This window comes from Ictidomys tridecemlineatus, chromosome 10 (genome assembly GCF_052094955.1).
Source record: "Ictidomys tridecemlineatus isolate mIctTri1 chromosome 10, mIctTri1.hap1, whole genome shotgun sequence".
NCBI classification, from domain to species: Eukaryota; Metazoa; Chordata; class Mammalia; order Rodentia; family Sciuridae; genus Ictidomys; species Ictidomys tridecemlineatus.
The window spans coordinates 98,079,593-98,100,050 of NC_135486.1; the positions used below are offsets into that span (position 1 = coordinate 98,079,593).

The 20,458-nt window shown below is 39.4% G+C and overlaps 1 protein-coding gene across 3 annotated transcripts; it reads left to right on the top strand.

Moving 5' to 3' along the window:
• Positions 1–1,498: 1,498 nt before the first annotated feature.
• On the top strand, positions 1,499–18,939 carry LOC144367396 (phytanoyl-CoA dioxygenase, peroxisomal-like). Of its 3 annotated transcripts, none has more exons than XM_078023523.1 (9): positions 1,499–1,641; positions 4,519–4,577; positions 6,791–6,901; positions 8,384–8,552; positions 11,357–11,438; positions 12,925–13,106; positions 15,693–15,842; positions 16,579–16,713; positions 18,646–18,939. In XM_078023523.1, exons 1-9 carry the CDS (start codon positions 1,567–1,569, stop codon positions 18,697–18,699), a joined length of 1,017 nt encoding a protein of 338 aa, XP_077879649.1. In that variant the 5' UTR covers positions 1,499–1,566; the 3' UTR covers positions 18,700–18,939. The 3 variants fall into 3 exon arrangements, with proteins under 3 accessions (XP_077879649.1, XP_077879651.1, XP_077879650.1); XM_078023524.1 differs by lacking the exon at positions 4,519–4,577 and adding an exon at positions 3,739–3,758 and having other exon boundaries at positions 1,540–1,641; XM_078023525.1 differs by lacking the exon at positions 16,579–16,713.
• The last annotated feature ends 1,519 nt before the right edge of the window (positions 18,940–20,458 follow it).

Genomic DNA, 20,458 nt, shown 5'->3' on the forward strand with positions numbered 1-20,458 from the left:
TTCTGTACTTTTTGCCAATCAGGTGTTCAACTCTTGCTTCACAGGTGGCAGTAGAAGTTTTGACCTTAGTTAGTCCTCTCCAGAACTATCATGGTGGCCATCCTATTTAGGTGGGCTTCATCTACAAGTTAATACCATCTTTCTTTTTTTGGTGCTGGGGACTGAACTCAGGGGCCCTCGGCCATTAAGCCACATCTCCAGCCCTCTTTTGTGTTTTATTTAGAGACAGGGTCTCACAGAGTTGCTTAGTGCATTGCCATTGCTGAGGCTGGCTTTGAACTCATGATTCTCCTGTCTCAATCTCTGAGCCTCTGGGATTACAGATGAGCGCCACTGCACCCGGCTTGCTTTCCCTTTTCGTAAGGATGAAAAATCTACAGGAAATATTAAGAATTTTTCTGCAAAGGAGGTTTTCTCCTCTCCTCCATGTATTTATTCATCTACTTACATAATTTATTGACTTAATTCATTCATTTAATCCTGTTTTTGTATTTGTAAGGACTCAGGGTTATATATTTTACGCTTGGGATCACAACACACTTTTAAATTTTTTTATATTTTCCAGTGCAAGGGATTCCACTCAGGGCCAGGAGCATGCTAGGCAGGTGCCTACCCATTGAGCTACATTTCCAGCTCCCTCCCTTTTTTTATGGGAACGTTTTTTTGTCTGACTTTAGATTCTCTTCTATGTGTATCCCAGACCTGAAGTTTGGAGCTGCAGCTCATCACTCTCCTTTCTTGGGAAAGGCATAAAGAACCCAACAGTGAAGGACAAAAGGTAGGCCATTTTCCAGTGGCTGATGTTCCCTCTGAACAAACAGATAATATCTTATGTGCTGATGGTCACGATATACTATGGCACTGTCACCAAATTATATATATATATATAAAGACTCCATTAAGAACATGATAGCAAGTTTACAAGGAACAACATTCTGGAAGTAACTCCATGCTAAAGAACCAATGAGAAAATGATGGGAAGGAGAGAGCAGATGCAATGCCAATCATCTGCAGGTCTTACAACAAGATGTTACAAAGGGATCTTACAAAAGAACTTTTAGTTCTGTAAAAATCAATCAATCAATCAAATTTTGCTAGACCATATCATAATTTCCTGGGAGTCATTTATTTAATACATTTAAAAAGGGAGGGAGGGGGAACCAGCCAAACTAATATTTTGGGCTGGATACGCACTACATTAAATCTCTTTGGAACAGTATGATCGATTTTTAGGGATAAACCTTTGGATTTTACTGGTTTAACAGTGGAGAGAAGAGTCCCAAGGAGGCTTGGTTGTTGATGGACTGAAGCTATGAAGTTAAGAGCATTGCTCTGGTCATCCAGGGAGGGTCCCTGTGGATTAGAAACAGCGCACAGGAGAAGAAGGAGCCCAGGTGCCAAGGGACCCAGCTGACCCTGGGGCCCTGGGAGTCTCTCCCCGGGGCCCGGGAGGCGGAGCCCCGGAGTCGCGCGGGCCGCTGCGCCTTCCTTCTCTCGCCAGGAGGCGGGGCAGCCCTGAAAAGAAGTGGAGCGCGGGCCCTGCAGGTGAGTGTCCTCGCCGCCACCATGGAGCAGCAGCGGGCCGCTACTCACCTGCGGATGGTTCCTGGGCACCTCCGCCGCTCTTCGGCTGGGTCTGTGGTATCCTTTGGGCTGAGCTGGGCTACCTCCAGGTGGAGCACAGCAGCCTAGTCCTTGGGGGTGGCCTGGGCCTAGGTGGTGACCTCCAGGGCGCAGGAGGGACACTTCACTTGCCCTTTTTGGTCCTCTGAGCTGCTATTCCCGCAAAGGTTATATCTCAAACAGGCCCCTGGGAGCGAGGTGGAGCCTGCATCTCCAAGTTCCCCACCCCCTTCTTTCCTGGCGAGTGGATACAGGACTGTCCTAGTTTCCATGGCAGCCATGGGGTTGCTCCACCTTTCTGGTCCTTCTTAGGGCCAGAGGTGGATCCCAAAAGAGGCCTTGCCATAGTCAGCTGCCTTGTCATTTTCTGTATTGGGTTGTGTAGGACCTCTGTGAGGGAATGTCTGGAGACCAAGAAATGCCCCAGGACAATCACACTGTAAACAGAAGCTTAGAGCTGACTGGAAGGGGCTTAGAGGACAGGTCACTAGAATCTCCTGTAGAGAGGACACAAGTCCTCTGAGAGGGTGAGAGCTAGACACACCGGTGCTGCTCTGGACCACCATCTGGAGGTGAAACCCTCTCTCAGCCTGTGCTTCTGGTTGCTCCCCTTGCTAGTGGAGCTCTGTGCTCTGTGGCAGCCTCTGGTGACCTGGGGACCCTAGGAGAGTCTGCACTGATGTTTGGAAAAGGACTTAGAATCCAGCACCTGGGTTGTCCTTGAGTCTTCAGAAGTGAATGCCAGCAGGGTGTGTGTGCCAGGTTATAGGGGAGGAGCAGATCCAGAAATGTGTGAGTGTGAATAGGACCCACAAATCAAATCGGTTTCTTGAGCTGCTTTTACCTGCTCAGTTTAAGCCTTCTCATTCAGAGAGTGCTTTGGGAAGCTCTGTAGGAACTGCCTGGAGTTTTTCCTTAGGCCAGTAGCCTCTCTTCTGCTTTTTGTTAACATCCTGACATCTCTCCTAAGGTTGAGTCTAATAGCTGTGTCTTGGACTTTCAGTGTTGCTCTTCCCAGTGGGTTTCCAAGCAGCAACATGGAAGAACATTGCCAGTTTAAACTTTGTCCATAGGATGGTAAAGTGGTAAAGAGACTCCAGGAGAGGATGTCAGCTCATTTTACAGTGAGAAAAGATTAAAAATTTGAACTATTTAACTATACCAGTGTTTGTCATAGTGTGGTCCATTGACCAGTGGCATCTGTGTTCCCTGGGAATTTTTCAGAAGAATTTGTTAGAAAAGGAATTTTGCTGTGCAAGTTAGCTCAGTGGGTTTAATTTGGTGATAGAAGACTTACTTAGTACTGCAGGGCCCTGAGTTTCATCCCAGGAGTGGTGGGGAATGCAAATTCTAAGGCTCAATTCAACTCAGACTGCAGAATCAGAATCTAGAGGTGGCTCTTAAGTTTCTTTTATGTTCTGTTTCTGATGCAGGCTGAATTGTGGGAGACCAACCTCACATGTGACTGAGTCACGAGAACACAAACCCGGCACTACATGCTGAGAGTTGTGATACACTGGGACTGGATATATTTAGGAGTATTATTGGTATTTGTTGGTTCAACCTCTTATTGCTTTGTTTTTCATCTCTGTCATTCTGGGGATGGAATCCAAGGTGTGGTGCATGTTAGGCAAGTGTTCTACCACTAAGCTAAATCCCATCCCTCTTAATATTTTTTAATTGGATTTTCTGACCCTGCTATTTCTGAGCTTAGAGATTAGTTTTTTGATGGTTTTTTCCATATCAGCACTGTTGAGTTTGGCTTTCTGTGATGAAATATTTCATACCTGGATTGTATAATATAGTAGCCCCAGCCACATGTGGCTCTTGAGCTGTTGAAATAGGTCAAATTAGGATGAGTACAGGTGAGGAACTGCATTTTGGCATTCAATTAATTTCAGCTTAAATAGCCAGAAGTGCCTGGTGGCTTTGATGTTGGACAACACTGGCCAATATTTACAGTGAATATTTCCTTTATTCTTAGACTTCTTAAACATTCCTGACAGTTTTTCTCCAGCTTTCATTGATTCTTAGAATGGTAGATTTTGGAATAAGGACTAATCATTTTTGAAGTATAAAATGTCAAGTTTTTTCCTTTAACATGAAGACAAGTAGAGAGGAGAAATTAAATCCATGTAAGTCATTATTCCACCATTGACAAATCTTAAACTTGCTGGTGTTTTCCTTTCCTATGCATAGTATTAAAACCTAGGAATATACTGTATGAGTTTTGTGCATGCATTGCTTTCACCTAACCTTAGCTTATAAACATTTCCATATCATTAAAATTTCCCCAAGAACAACAATAACAAAGAAAACATGCTACAGGAATAGAGGAGAGGCAACAAGAACATTAGTCTAGAGTCTGAGATCTGAGTGTCTTGGCAATGACAATTTGCTGAGAGACTTTGACCCAGGCAGGGTGTTAACCCTTCTGAGAGAGCAGACAGGAGCTTATAATTCTGACTCTTGGCTTGTATTCTTCCTGGATTATGACACTGTCATCACATTTGATAGAGATGTCACTTAAGAAATGATAACCTGTTTATGAGAAGTGACACTCTGAAAGGAATTCTTTTAACTAAAGAAACAATGAGAGAATAATAGAAATAATGAGATATTGTGTCAATAATCTATAGTTACAGTTTGGAAAAGAGATTTTTAGAAATAGAATTTTTAGTTCTTACACATATTTAAAATTAGACTAGACTGTGGGATATAAATGAAAGGACTTAAAGCAGCAGTGTGTACTTGTCAGGGTGATGTGGGAAACCTGAGCATCTGGTGTCTGTTTAGGGAATTCCTTTCCTGAGAGAACCACTCCAGAGCAGGCAGTTGTTTCTAGACAAGGTTGACTCCCAAATTTTACTTTGTTTGCCTTAATTCACATGCTAGGCAGCTACTCATACTTCAGGGCCTATTGCCCCTGCCAGTTTCCATCCTCAGCAATTCCAGTAAGTAGATGTCATTTTAAGTGGTAACTCTACTATGTATATAAATGCTTTTCTAGTGGTAATTTGGATATGATATAAAATATATATTTCCTGCTTAGAATTCATTATACAAATGCTTTGTTTGTAGGATTTGTTCTAATTAATTAGTAGAATTGTGGATGCTTTTGAAGATCTTGACTTTAATTTTTTTATATTTTTTTCTAAACTTCAGAAAGAAGGAATAAAACCAGAAATATATAATCTAAGTTTTGAAAATGCAAGCATGGGGGCTGGGGATATAGCTCAGTTGGTAGAGTGCTTGCCTCGCATGCACAAGGCCCCGGGTTCAATCCCCAGCACCACAAAAAAAAAAAAAAAAAAAAAAAGTAAGTATGTTTTATTACAACTAAATTAGCTTGTCGTTTGGTTAAATTAATATGTTAGCAAGAATTTTTTGTTTTCATTATATTTTTTTCTCTTTGTCTTTTTTTTGGGGATTTCACTAAGTTGCCCATATTGGTATTGAACTCCTTGGCTTTAGCAATGTTTCTGTTTCAGCTTCTTGAGTTGCTGAAATTACAAACGTAGGTTTATATATATAAATTATTTATATTATATATGTATTTATATATATAAATTATATATTATATTATATATATATTTTATATATATATAAAAATATATATATTTTAGTGATGGGGATTGAACCCAAAGGGTAGTTCAACTTTGCATTCCCAGTACTTTTTAATTTTTATCTTGAGACAGGATCTGGCTAAGTTCCTAGGGCCTACTAAGTTACTGAGGTTAACCTGGAACACGGAACTCTGCCTCAGCCTCCTGCGTCCCTGGGATTATAAGTGTTTACTACTGTGCCAGACAAGTTTTATTCTGATGTCACCTTAGGAGAAAACTTGGCCTACATAAATATTGTTACAGCCACAATTTCAGTCTTATGAGAGGTGTTGGGTGATTTTATTTGATGATATCTTTTTTAATATTGTGATTTCTCTTTGTTGTTGTTGTTCTAATTAGTTATGCATGACAGTAAAATCCATTTTGACAGATCATACATAAATGGAGTATAACTTCTCAATCATGTGGTTGTATATGTTTGAGTTACACAGGTCATGTAATCATACTACACATAGGGTAATAATGTCTGATTCATTCTTCCATCATTCCTACCCTCATGCCTCTGCCCCTCCCTGCACCCCCTTCTGTCTAGTCTAAAATACCTCTATTCTTCTCCCTCTCCCTTATTGTGAATTACCATCCACATACCAGAGAAAATATTTATTCTTTGGTTCTTGGGATTGGCTTATTTTGCTTAGCATAATCATCCCTAGTTCCATCCTTTTACTGGAAAATGCCATAATTTCGTTCTTCTTCTAGATTGAGTAATATTCCATTGTGTGTATATACCACAGTTTCTTTATCTATTCATCTGTTGAAGGGAAGGTTGGTTCCATGGTTTAGCTATCGTGAATCCGGCTGCTGTAAACATTGATGTGGCTGCATCACTGTAGTATGCTGATTTTAAGTGCTTTGGGTATAAACCTAGGATTGGGTTGACTAGGTCAAATGGTGGTTTCATTCCAAGTTTTCTGAGGAATCTCCATACTGTTTTCCATAGTAGTTGCACCTATTTACACTTCCACCTCATTTGCTGATATATTGTATATTTATTTGGATTTTGTTATTTTGATTATTTCTGAGAATGTATTGATTGAATTGAAAAACATGAAATTTCTTAAATTAATTTCCCAACTGAAAACCATGTACATGCACCCAGAACAAATTTAAAAATCAGAGAAAAGGTGGGAATTCAAAAAATCACCCATAATTGCATTATTGAAAGGCAATCACTGTTAAAAATCTTTTTGGTGTATTTCTCAGCAGTCTTCTTTGCACAAGTAGTGTCATATTTATATCATTGTAATCATATTTTATTATAATTTCCATTTTCCACACATTCATTTCCTTCAGTTTTAATGCCTGAGTCATTTTCCACTGAGTGGATATAATGTGATGAGTTAATATTTGTCCTATTACTGTACATTTTGTGACCACTGTTAATGTTTTGGACCTGAAGTTTTTCAAACATTTTAAGATCATGTTCTTAAAGACCTACAATTAGAAGTATCGATATAGGATATCTCATTTCTTGGATTCTTGGTACATAATGGTAGGTTGTAATTAAGTTTGGACTTATTTAGTGCCTTTTTGTCCTGTAGGTATACTTTGGATAATAATGTGCTAAGCCTGGAACAGAGAAAATCTTATGAAGAAAATGGATTTCTTGTTATTAAAAATCTAGTATCTGATGCTGATATTGAACGCTTTAGGTAAAGTAAAACTCTTGGTTATTTTACAAAATGTGTATTATGGCAATTATGTCATTTGCAGGAAAATGGATGAAACTGGACAACATCATGTTAAGATCAATAGGCCGACTCATAGTCAAGGGTCATTGTGTTCTCTCACATGGAAACTAGAGAGAAGAAAGGGGTAAAAAGAGGTCTCATGAAAATAGAAGGGAGATCAATAGAGTACATCAACAGGTTCTGTGGGAGGGAGAAGAGGAGAGAGAAAGGGGAGATGGCCCAAGAATACTATGTGCAGATATCAATATACCACAATGATATAATATTAGGTGTAATTATAATGCATGAATAAAAATTGATATACTATGCACTATATGTATGTAATGGGAATACAAGTTAGATTAGCCTCTGCAAGTTCATGTATTTTTGTTGGTTTGAGTGATGTGTTTAGGAGCATGCCAGACTTTCTGTCCTTAATTTCAGTTCTACGTCTTAATATGGTGTGTCCCACACAAGTGCCATGTCCCACACAGTCACCTTAACTTTCCAAACCTGTGTGTACTCCTCTATAAAATGTCCATAATAATAGTACTGATCTCCTAGCATTATTGATAGGACAAAAAAGGTAAAATATGTGGAGAGTACAATGAAAAGGACTTTGCATCAGGTTGTTGTTACAGGAGTATTTGCTACTACAGGCCAAGCATCCTTAACATGAAAATTCAATATCCAAATCATTGAGCACCAAGATGATGTCACAAGAGGAAAATTCTGCACTTGACCCCATGTGATGGTCTTGGTCACAACACACTCACACTAAAACTATTGTATAAAATTACCTTCAAGCTATGTATATATGGCCTATAGAAAACATAAATTCTGTGATGAGCCATGGGTCCCATCTTTAGGGTGTCTCATTATTATTTTATCATCATCATCATCATCATTATCATCATCTTCATTATCATTATTTTCAGTCCTGGGGATTGAACCCAGGGGAGCTTTACCACAGAAGTCCATCCCAGACCTTTTCATATATATATTTTTTGAAAGAGACTTGCTTAATTGATTAGGCTGGCTTCACACTTATATCCTGCAGCCTCCTGTCCTGAGTCTCTATGATTAGAGGCCTGAGCCACCACAATCAGCTCATTATGTATAAGCCAATATAACAAAATCCAAATAAAAAAAATCTGAAATACTTTAAAGTATTTCAGATAAGGGATACTTAGCCTATATTATTACAATGTAATTATGAAACAATTTCCCTACTGGTGTGTTAAGCCAAGCAATATTTTCATCCTGGTAGTGTATTCCAGCTAGGAGGCCACGATTTCTGAGTTGGCCATTTTCTCTTCCCTCCCATGAAAATTATTCTACTAGGCCTGAGGGATGACGAAATAGAGAGAAACTACTCCTGTACCTGCCAATCTTTGCATAGGTCCAGGCCAACCAGGGGCTTGGAGCATTGGTCATGACATTGTTTGTAATTTAATTTTCTAGGGTTGAATTTGAAAAAATCTGCAAAAAGGAGTCGAAACCAGCAGGACTAATGGTCATGAGAGATGTGACCCTTGCAAAATCAGGATACATTCCAAGTGAGAAAACAATCGTGAAGGTTCAGAATTTCCATGATGATAAGGAGCTCTTCAGATACTGCACTCTCCCAGAGGTTAGAGACTGATCTTGTTTTGGTTTCTCCTTCATAGCCAGCCTGCATGTCTTCCCCAGACCTGGTGATTGTACTGAATTTAACCCTTGTCCACACATGGTGCTAGAGTGGTGTTCTCAGCTGGAGAGAATTTTGTCTTTCAGTGGATTCTGTCAATGTCTTAAGACTTTCCTTATTTCCAGGAAATCTGGTAGTTACAACAGTGGGGGAGTATGCAATAGTGGCTTCTAGTGGGTAGTGGCCACAGATGCTGGCAATAGGGCCCAAGATCCTATGATGCACAAAAGAACTCTCTCCCCAAGAATGATCCCAACCAAGATACCAATAGCACCAACTGAGAAACACCACAATGGATTGTTTTAATTATCTTTTGTTAAGAAAAACAGGAATTAAAGAGCACGTCTCTGTTAAATATAAATATCAACAGGTATGAAAGTAGTGTAAATCTATTCATTCATTCATTCTTCTATTTGTTTTATGAAGCTTGTCAGTTGAGTTATGAATTTGCTTTTATTTATTTATTTTATTTAATCTTTTTAGTTATATATGACAGTAGAAGGTACTTTGAGATATTGTACATACATGGAGTTTAATTTCCCATTCTCATGTTTATATATGATGTAGAGTTACACTGGTTGTGTATACATATATGAACATAGGAAAGTTCTGTCCAGTTCATTCTATTGTTTTCCCATTCCCATCTCCTTCTTTTCCCCACATTCCTCTTTGTCCCAATCCAGGGAACCTCCATTCTTCCTTCCCCCACCTATAGTGAGTCAGCATCAGCATATCATAAAGAACATGAATTAGCTTTTAAATTTAAATTATGTTTTACATTATCTTGTTTATATATAATGCTAAGGATTAAACTATAGGACACTTTATTACTGAACTACACCCTCTGTCTTTTTATTGTTTGTAATTGAGATATCAGTCATGCTGTGTTTGAGGCTGAATTTGAACTTATGATGTTCTTGCCTTAGCTTCCTGAGCAGCTGGGATAACAGGCATACATCACTATGGCTGGCTTAAATTCATTTTAAAAAATTATATTTCTTTGAGATAATTCATATTTCATGGATGGAGTTGGAGATTATCATGCTAAGCAAAGTAAGCCAATCCCAAAATCAAAGGCCATATGCTCTCTCTGATAAGTGGATGCTGATCCATAATGGAGGGGGAGAGGCCTGGGAAGAACATTGGAACTTTGGGCAAATGGGAGGGAGTATGGGGGCAGGAAAGTTGGTGGAATAAGAGGGACATCATTACCCTAGGTACATGTATAACCATACATATGGTAAAACTCTACATCGGGTACAACAAGAGAAATGAAAAGTTGTTCTCTATTTGTGTATGATGAATCAAAATGCATTCTGCTGTCATATGTACCTAATTAGAATAAGTAAATAAACAAAAAAGAGTAATTCATATTTCAAGAGAATTTAAGTAATTCATATTTCAGGTAGATCAGGAGAGTACAACATGAGAAGAAGTCTCTCTACCCAGCCTCATTTGCTGTGAAGTCTTTGTACATTCTCAGGAATTAGCTCCTGCATCCTCAAGTTTCTTTATACACTCCCACCTTTGAGCACCATTGTTTCCTAACCATATGTTTAAAATTATTAGAAAGAGACATTCTATATAGCACTTATTATAAACAATCACCAAATGCCGTCAGAGTGTTTGATTCCTGAAGACAGACTTTGTTGGGAGTTGAATGGGCTCCAAAGACTAACTTCCCCATCCCCCAAATCCTGCTGTCCAATGGTGAGCCCTGCTGGCGCACATGATCCTGACATCCAATGGTGAGCCCTGTTTGCTCATATGATCCTGCCATCTATTGGTGAGCTCTGCTGCTCACATGATCATTATCCACCAATCATATTAGCCCTACAGGCTCACATGATCCTTACCCACCAATCAAAAAGCACCCATGCCAACTGTCAAACCCTTTAACCATTAAACTGTCATAACTGTCAAACTACCCCCAGCTCTATAAATATGTAGAGCTGTTCCTCAATAAACAGGCATTTTCTCTGAAGGAAAGCCTTGATCATTCTTTCAGACTGCACAGGTAAATCACCTGTAATGTCCTATTCAGCCCATGGAGAGAAGGCCCAGGGGAAATGATCCCCCACCATCAATGCTTCAACCTCCACTGCTGTGATGGGAATGAAGTCTGCAAGTGCTCACAGAACTTGAAGCCAGAGGCAACTTGTGGTGGATGAAGTACTACCACCCTTGACTCAGATTTTCTATTTTTCTTTCTCCTTAGACTCAATTTCCATGGGGACAGAGACCTCCTTTTCTTGTTCACTTTTGAGCCCCCTACTGGCTAATACTCTGCCTGGTTCATGAACCTTAGGGAAGAATTGATGAGGGAGTGGCTACATATTATGAAAGTGGTCCTCTGACAGCCCCAAGTCATGATGGACCCTTCTAATGCAGAGTCTCCCAGGAGGAGGCAGACACTGCCTTCTGTTTGGGCCACCCTCTGTAGCTTTGGTTAGCAGAAGAGCTGATCCTGGGCTTCCTAGTTGATACCTCCTAGAAACCCTTATCTTTTTTGTAGGGCAAAAGAGAAAGGTTACACTTCAAGCTTGTTCAAACAGTTCCCATTGAATGCTGTGTATTGGAGATCTGGAATGATTTCTAACTCCAAGATTTCCATCTTTTGTCAACAGTGTTGTGAAATACCAATTAATGTGTAATTGTTGCCATTTTGTTTCTTGTGTGGACACTTTATGCCTCTTGTCTGCATTTCTGATTTCCAATGAGTTTGTTTTTCCTTCTCCTTTTCTCAGATTCTGAAGTATGTGGAGTGCTTCACTGGACCCAATATTATGGCTATGCATGCAATGCTGATTAACAAACCTCCAGATACGGGTAAAGGGCTCTTATTTGTTAAACAGAGGGAAGACAAAAAGATAGTTTAATTAATACATGTAAACATGATGTTCTAGAATCATTCATGTGTGTAACTGTCAAACTTTGGATTGAGTGAATGTGAGTGCTGCTAAGTCTTATTATAGCTCATGTTATATCAACGTTAAAGTAAAAGTGATTTCAGATGTTGCTTTTAGGGCTATTGTAACTCTTCCAATGAATGGTTCTCTGAAATGACAGTTTAAGAAATGTGACTGTTCTTATATCATAGACTCCTTCTATTCAACATCTCGAATCTTCACCAGCCATTCTTAGCCTGTTGGATTCTTCATTCCTGATCTGGAGACATCATAATTAGTAACAGGACAAAAGCTGTGATTATAAGTCACACTCAAGTCCTTTTAGTGCCTTATGCTTCCCAAAACCCTGATTCTAAATTCTCACAGTGACACTGATTCTGCAAGTAGATCCAAGGTGTCTGCCTTTTAATACCCACCTCCAGAGATTCTACTGCAGGTGGCTCTTGGACCACACCAAGAGATCCTTTTACAACACAGCAGAAATCAGCCAATGGAAGGTTTTATCCCTGTGTACTTTTTCTTCCTTCTGACAGCTGGGAGAGGTTTAAGTGATAGGATGTCTTCCTCCATGATGTCCTTCCTTTTGAGGGGAGGTGGTCTGGAAACCAAGTGCCTAGAACAAAGCTGGGAAAATGTCCATGTGCTTATTGTTTCTGACTGGACCTTGACACAGGATGACTGTTACTCTGTGAAGTAAGACCTCTAAGGGAACTGTTTATGGCATCAGCCACATAGAAGGGGACCTCAGCTGGGCTCTGTATTGCACTTTGTAATCCTAGCACTTGGGAGGCTGAAGCAGGAGAAGCTCAGATCCAAAGCCAGCTTCAGCAACTTAGCAGGGCTCTAACTAACTTAGCAAGATCCTGTTTCTAAATAAAAAATAAAAATGGCTGGGGATGTGGCTCAGTAGTTAAGCACCCCTGGGTTCAATCCCCCATACTCATTGAGACTATTCTTATGAGACTGAAACTCAGACCCCTGCCACAAAAACACAAAACAACAAAAACCTGAAGGAAAACAAAATAAAGAAACTTCAAACATAATTGTAACAGTCTGTTTAATTTAATTTAATTAGTCCAGCATTTTTAACAAAATAATTACTGCATGCCACCTCTGTGCCAAATATATAGAGTGATAAAGGAATAAAGCAAAACAGAGATGATGGTGTATATGCAGATCCCTAGAAAAGAGGGTAAGCACCCAGCAACAGAAACTCAGAAGACAAGTGTAGATTCCGAGCACCATCTTGACTGCTATTTTAGTGTGGAACTTGTCGCTTCAGACAGATTTTTCACAATGTTTGATGTGGTTATTTTTTTTTCAGGAGAAGGTCAATGTGTTGTTTATTCAGGCAAAGAATAATAAGTATGAGGCTTGAACCCCTTTTGACAGCAGTCTCATTTCAGGCAAGAAGACTTCCCGGCACCCTATGCACCAGGATCTGCACTATTTCCCCTTCTGGCCCAGCAATCTCATTGTTTGTGCTTGGACCGCCATGGAGCACATTGACCGGAACAATGGCTGTCTGGCTGTCCTCCCAGGCACCCACAAACTTCCCCTGAAGCCACATGACTACCCCCAGTGGGAGGTAGGTCTGTCTTACCACTGAGTCTGCATCAGAATCTCTTTCCCTGTTGTAATTTCATGTGAAAAACTTGGAAAAGAGACTGTTTTCCTTTCTCAGCAAATCATTGTCCTGAAATTTGCAATTGGGATCAGGAGGAGTTCAAGGACTTCAGATCAAATATTCATTATATTTGTTCTTTCATCATATGTGTGAAGGCCAGTCAGTATGGACACTTGAGTAGGAGCTGCCTAGGATCTGAGATGGAGAGGCCTAATGGCAGAGGTCAGGCATCAACCCTTCAACTCTGGTGTTTGTGATGTGCCCACTAACTGAAGACTCTTAGAGTAGAGGAAGGGAGGGAGGGATTGTCTCCTTGCCCCTGTGAGTACCAGCAGAGGCTCAGGGGTGGAGGTGGAGATTGAGCTGAACCTTGAAGGAGAAGGTAGAATTTCCTACCGCAGAAATTCTCTATAGAGGCATCAACTCAAGGGCAAGTGTGAACCTGGCTTAGGAGGAGGAAAGATGGAAGATGCTCACTTTAAGATAGGCTGGGTGCTAGTGGCACATTTTGGGACTTAGAAGGGAAGAAGAGCCTAAAAATGTACATTAGGATCTGATTAAGATGGATTTTAACAGTGAGTCTCGAGGTTATATGTAGAGAATGGGGTGCTTCCTTTTTAGGAAGCTGGAAGTACTTTCATTTTGTAACTAAAGTGTTTTTCAGCAATAAGTCTCAATTAAGAAATGTACATATTTTGAGTGTATAATTTGATGATATTGCCATACACACCTGGTCCCACAATCAAAAGAATCCATTGATACCCTCCCCAAGCAACCACTGAGTTACTTTCGGATCCTGTTGTTTACTTTGGATTTTATAAAATGTTATATAAGTATAATCCTATGGCATACATCTTTTGGGGGTGTGTGGCTTCTGTTGCTCAGCATAGTTATTTTGAAGTTCACCAAAGCTGACATGTCTCTCAATAGCTTGTTCTTTGTTCATTTCCATTGCTGAGTAGTATTCTGTTGCATGACTGAACATTAGTTTGTATATGCATTCAAATGTTGATGCTGGGGAGCTATTAAGGTGCCTCTGCACCTATGAATGATTAGATCCAATTCATTCTTCAAAAATGTGTCCTCACTGTTTGAGGTCTAGAAGCCTACAGGTAGAGAGGAGATTCTCAGGATTTTCTGTGCAAGACCAGAAGAACCTCAAATCCCTGATGAATCACTGGCAGAATCTGCTTTGAAGTGAAAGGGCAGGCTGATGGCCTCAGAGAATCGCAGCAGCCATTTGGCGCTGCTTGTTTGTTCTTCCAGCTTTATTTTATTTCAATTCTTTAGTTGTAAATGGACACAATATCTTTATTTTATTTGCATATTTTTTTTATGTGTTGCTGAGTATGGAACCCAGTGCGTTGCACCTAGGAGAAAAGGTCTCTACCACTGAGCTACAACCCCAGCCCTGTTCTTCCAACTTTAATCCCATCCAAGAACCATCCTATTAGACAATATTGCTTAGGAAGCATTACTTGGTGAATGAGAGTCTCCACCTCCCTTGCCATCCCACAGATCAATCATCCCTAGACACACCATCATCCCCCAGAAGCCTCTTTACTTTTGGCATGTCTTAATCCAATGAAACTGACAATGTATCCATTATACTGGGTCAAAGTTACCATGTTCTGCATAGGATGATGGTCATTTCCCAAAAGAATACTTCTAGCTTAAGAAATGGGACACTTCTGCCCAGATGCTTAAAGGCTCATCATCTGTAGTCACTTCTCACTTTAATTTCTTTAATAAGGATATAATACATTTTCTTGAGTTATGACTATCTTTGAAATAGTTATCAATAAACAATATTTAAACTTACTATTCTCTTTGTACACCGAATATGACATAAGTCCTTTGAGCTCAGAAAAATTGAGCCTTTTCACCATTCTATTTTGGGGGAATAATTAGGCTAAGTTACCTTAAGTAATACAAGAATGATGTGAACAAAATTCTAGGTGAGGTGAATGTCAGGCTGGGTCAAGGATGTTAAGATTGAGGCTGGAAATGCCTAAGAGAAAAGTGTTCACCTGTGTTCATCACAAGAGGCAAAGCTGATCTCAATTACTTATAATTCAATGAGGAAGTGTAGGTAAAATTCAAAATTTTCATTTGGTCAAAAAATGAGTGAATTAATTACTAATCTGTGACCTTAATTTTTTTCATTGTTGGGGTTCAAACTCAAAGCCTTGCACATTCTAGGCAAGCCCTCCACCACTGAGCTAAATCCTCATCTGTTTGTAAAAAATCTTTTTGAGACAGGATCTTGGTGAATTTACTTAAGCTGTCCTGACCTTGGTATGCCTGACTTCAGCATCCCTAGTAGCTGGGATCACAGGTGTGAACCACTATACCCTAGGATCTGTGACTTTCAAAAACCAGACATATGACAGACTCATGCATGTTCTATAATTTTAGAATTTAACTTAGATAAGTTTTCCCCTTGGTAGATGTCAAAGTACCCTTGCTGTCCCTGTGGAGTCATGCACAAAGTGTTCATTTTGGTGCTTCCTCCAGTGTAGACTGTGCCTGTCTTATGTGTTCCAGGGTGGAGTTAACACCATGTACCATGGGATCCAGGACTATGCCAAAGACCATGCCCGAGTGCACCTTGTGATGGAGAAGGGAGACACTGTCTTTTTTCATCCTTTGCTCATCCATGGATCTGGCCGGAACCAAACTCAAGGATTCAGGAAAGTATGCATTCACATTGCTCCAGTTTTGAAAGGTGAATGGATTCAAGACAGAAATTATACATATAGTATCATGTAAAAGATTTATGACTTTTAACTAAACTGGATTTTATTTTCCAGTTTACATACCAGAAAGGATATTTCCTTTTTTTTTTTGTTTCCTCTACTTAGTTAGAAGCCAGGTGTCCTCAGAATTCTAAACCTGTTCCTCTTGAATCTTGGTCATATGTGGAATTGTTTTAGAGCAGTAGCTCACCTTGTAATGCACAGCTTCTGCTTTCTTAGGCAAAAACAAGGACTGAAATACTCACATAATCACATTTGGGGTTAGGATTCTAGCTCACTTGGTGGAGTACTTGCCTAGCATGTGTGAGGCAGAGGGTTGGATCCTAGGCAGCACATAAAGTAAAATGAAGTCATTATGCCTACCTATAACTAAAACATAAATTTAAAAAATATAAAGATTGGTTAATTAGGCAATTATGCCATTGTCTCATACCTTTCAAAAATATAATCATAGCTAGGTAAAAGTTTTTTATAGTTCCTTAATTAGCATTTATCTAGGGGGCAGGAGGGAGAGGCTGACCAACAAGGTAGACAATTTGGATGCCAGGGACGGGGGCTTGCAGGTTAGAAGTCAAATCTGTGTGTAATAATTACTTTCTGCAAGAAAAACTCCTTGCTTTGTTGTTGACATTTATGAGATGCCTTTCTCCATTAACAATGTTCACTCTGCACAGGCAATTTCCTGCCATTTTGTCAGTGCTGATTGCCACTACATTGACGTGAAAGGCACCAGTCAAGAAAACATTGAGAAAGAAGTTTTAGAATCAGCAAGAAAATTTTGTGGAGATGCAAATAACACAGATTTGAAGGTACACTTGCATGAAATGACCAAGTAAAAATGTTTCAGATTTTTTTTCCTCAGATACTTCATTAATCCCTGATTTAATTTGAGTGTAGGATATGAATCCTTCTAGGACATTCAAACAAACATAAAGGTTTGGGATTTAATCAGATCTCCTTTCTTGATAAAGAACATTTTCATTAGAATATCTGGTAAGACTCCAGAGTACAAATCTGGGATCAATATTCCTTTCAGTAAATTTGCATATGGTGTTAATGAGAGGCATAATGTGCATGGAGCAGAGATGAAACACCTCTAAGGGGGCAGTAGACAGTGTTCCAAATGCTTTCCTAATTAATGCACATCACTTAATACACATCAAGTATTTGTTAAGTAGTAGATATTCAATGAAGCTGATAAGGAATAGACAAATTAGCAATCAAGGCAATTAAATAAACCTCTTCACTTTATAGAAAGCACACATTTTAGTCTCTGGACCAAGAAGCTATTCCTATTGTATTTCATTTGCATGAGATAATGAATAGCACAGGCATGTCCCTTCACCTGAGAGACTGAGTGTGGTGATAACTCTGGGTTATCCTGGATGCTGTAGGTCAACACATAGTGCCTTTGGGAACCATCAGAACACCTTCTTAGGATGGAGAATCTTGCTTCTCCCTTTAGAACCTACAAATGTGTCTCTTTTTTGAAAATGCTCCATGATTGGGGATTCAATTAAGTGAAATGTTGGAAAATATTCAGGATATCTTAAAATATTTGAAGGAAATTGCATCTGTACTGAACATATACAGATATTTTTTACTCATCCTTATTCCATAAACAATAGTGTATGTAATGTGGATATTGTTTTTATTATACCAGGTGCTATTACTAATCTAGAAGTAATTTGAAGAATATGGGAGGGTGCACAGAGATTATTTTATTCAAGGGATAGAGCATCCATGGACTTTAGTATCTGATGGGGGTCCTGGACTGTATATCACATTTCAAGCTTCTGAAGGTTGTCCTGAATCAACACTACCCTGATTTATTTTAGGTACTTTATAAGTTAGAGTTTGTCCGGCACATTATAATAACAATAGAATAATAGAGTAACAATGCCAAATTATATAATTCTAAGTTATAAAAACACTTTCATGTCCCTTTTCTCATTTTCTTCACCAGAACTCAGTGGTACTATACAGTCTATGTAAAGAGGAATTAGAGTCCCAGAGATTGGTCTGAGTTACAGAGCTAGATATCAGAGGAAAGATAATTCTCACATTATTCTTTCCACCATACCTTGCTGTTTGCTCAAGAATAAAAAAGAAATAATATCATCTTTGTTGCTTTATTAATAATGGTGCAGGGTGCGTTGTGGCACATGCCTGTATTCCCAGCTACTTCATAGCTTGGCTGAGGCAGGAGGACTGGGAATGAGACCAGCTTCAGCAACTTGGCAAGAACCTGAAAAAATAAAAAGGGCTCAGATGTAGAATAGTGGAGAGTGTCCCCTGGGTTCCATCTCTCATCTCTAGTAAAGCACAAGAAAAAAAAAAGGAGAAACCTAAGGAAACCGTTAACAATGGCACCACTTTCACTACTATGATTTCATCAGATATACGCCCTCAAAGTAGTTCAGACAAGTAAAGTAAAGCAGAGAGAAGGGTAGTGAACTGCTGTGACTTAGCATCACATCTCCCAGATGCATCACTTGCAATCAACAAGGCTGACCGGTTGGGGATCCATCCATGCAATTAGCACTGTTTTACATGTTGGCAAGAGAATTTTTTGGAGGTCCAGAACTTGCTTTATTTACTAATCAATATAATGATCATAGCTTTTTTTTTTCCTTTTTGTTTCCGTTTAACCATTTCTAGAGGCTAGAAATCTCATTCCTTATGGGGAATAGACCAATGGAAGTCTTCCATACACTCACTATGTTTGGTATTATTTCCAGGATTTTATGATGTCTCGAGCACAACTTGTGAAAGGAGAAAGAACCAACCTTTGAAACAGTCCTTAATTATAACTGCTTTAAAGGAAATTGAAGGAAACAAGGATTCTGAGGAAAATATTTTCATATTGGAACAGTGTAATCTATCCTAATATTTGTTACCAAAATCAAGAAAGGTATTGGGGGTTTCATTGCATAGAGATGATTTTGCAGTGGAATGATGCTATGTGAAAATGCTAGTGTTTTTTAGAAAAACTGATTTGGGATGAAACCTAATAAAGATGATGTATGATTTAAGTATATTCAATCAGTTCCTTGCACTGAATTAGCTCTTTGAAATTATATACACAGGTGCTATAACTAATTAGAAGTGATTTGAAGTAAATGAGAGGATGTATGGAGATTATTTTATTCTTTGATTATTTACTTCTTTTTTGAAATGCAGTGTGCACTCAGATGAGCAACTCTGTTCTAGTAAACACTCTACTTCCTAATTTCACTTCATGAAAGACTTCCAATCTAGGACCATGCATAGTACATTAACATTTGGTGAAGGGCATACAAAGGACATCACATGATCCAAATAAGAATGGGTCCTCATTCCAGCTACCCTCCTTCAAAATCAAAATATCTTCTCCAATCATTCCTTTGTTTCTAAGGAATGTAGACAAGCACATCTTCCCTTAAGCTTCTCCCTAAGCAGGGCAACTGAAAGCCTTCAGCATTTATGAATGAAACCTAAGATGTTTTGATGAAAAGGGACATTTTAAGATAATTTAGCCTAAATGAGGAGTGATCCTGGACTGGGATTTATTTCAACACAACACTCCATTTCTATGCCAGTGGAGGGCAGCAAGGAGCCCTGGTCCTTATTTTGTGGCTTCATTAAGAAAGAATCAACCAGTTCCTTTCTTGTCATTCTGCTCAGCACACCCATATGTTTCCATGGATGTTAGTTTATTGAGGGGGGCACCCATTTAATCTTAGCCCCAGCAGGAAAGGAGCAAAGGCTAGGGAATCATTAAGAGGGCCTAGGGAATCTGGTCCTAGAATGATATGAACTAAATGTAAATAAGGAAAGCCAGGGCAGACAGCATGCAGAGAGCACTGCTTTCATCTAGAACACATTTCAAACTACTTCCAACCTGGATTTGCTTTCTTTGCTTGGTCCTCTCAAGTTGCTGTGATTAAAGATGTACTCCCCTGTGACCTGCTCTTCCTGATTGGAAAAACCAAACTTCAGGCTGGGGTTGTGACTCAGTGGCAGAGCACTTGCCTAGCATATGTGAAGCACTGAGTTTGAGTCTCAGCACCACATATAAATAAATAAAATAAAGGTCCATAGACAATTTAAGAAAAGAAAGAAAGAATAACCAAACTTTACCAAGGAAAATGGCACAATTTTGAGTCTCCATGTGCATGTGTGATTGAAAGCCAACTTTTCTGTCAGGTACAGGCATTTCTCATCTCATCTGTGTTCCTTCTCTCCATTAGTTCACAAAGCAGTTTGCAGGTGACCACTCTGTAGTGGGAGGGGAATGACAGCAGGATGACTAGGGCTGCTTTTCATCCATGTGCATCCTCCTTGGGAAGGGTGGGAGCAAACCTCTGCTGGAACATGAAGAGATGGGACAGAAGGAGAAGCCTGGCTACTCAGTGGAAGGGGATCTGTTTGAGAGGGGGTTAATTTCACCCGACAGTAATCTAAAAGTTTATGTTCAAAGCACAAAATAAAACAATAGTTCCTTCTAAGAATTTTGAGACTCAGAGTTGAGGAAAGACAGAGACCTTTGCTTACATAAATGTTGTTGGATCT

Excerpts from the sequence above, each read along its gene's own strand:
- LOC144367396 (XM_078023523.1), top strand. The coding sequence starts at position 1,567 with ATGGAGCAGCAGCGGGCCGCTACTCACCTGCGGATGGTTCCTGGGCAC. Across the intron at positions 6,902-8,383 it reads GCTGATATTGAACGCTTTAG|GGTTGAATTTGAAAAAATCT; the intron begins GTAAAGTAAAAC and ends TTAATTTTCTAG. Across the intron at positions 13,107-15,692 it reads ATGACTACCCCCAGTGGGAG|GGTGGAGTTAACACCATGTA; the intron begins GTAGGTCTGTCT and ends TATGTGTTCCAG.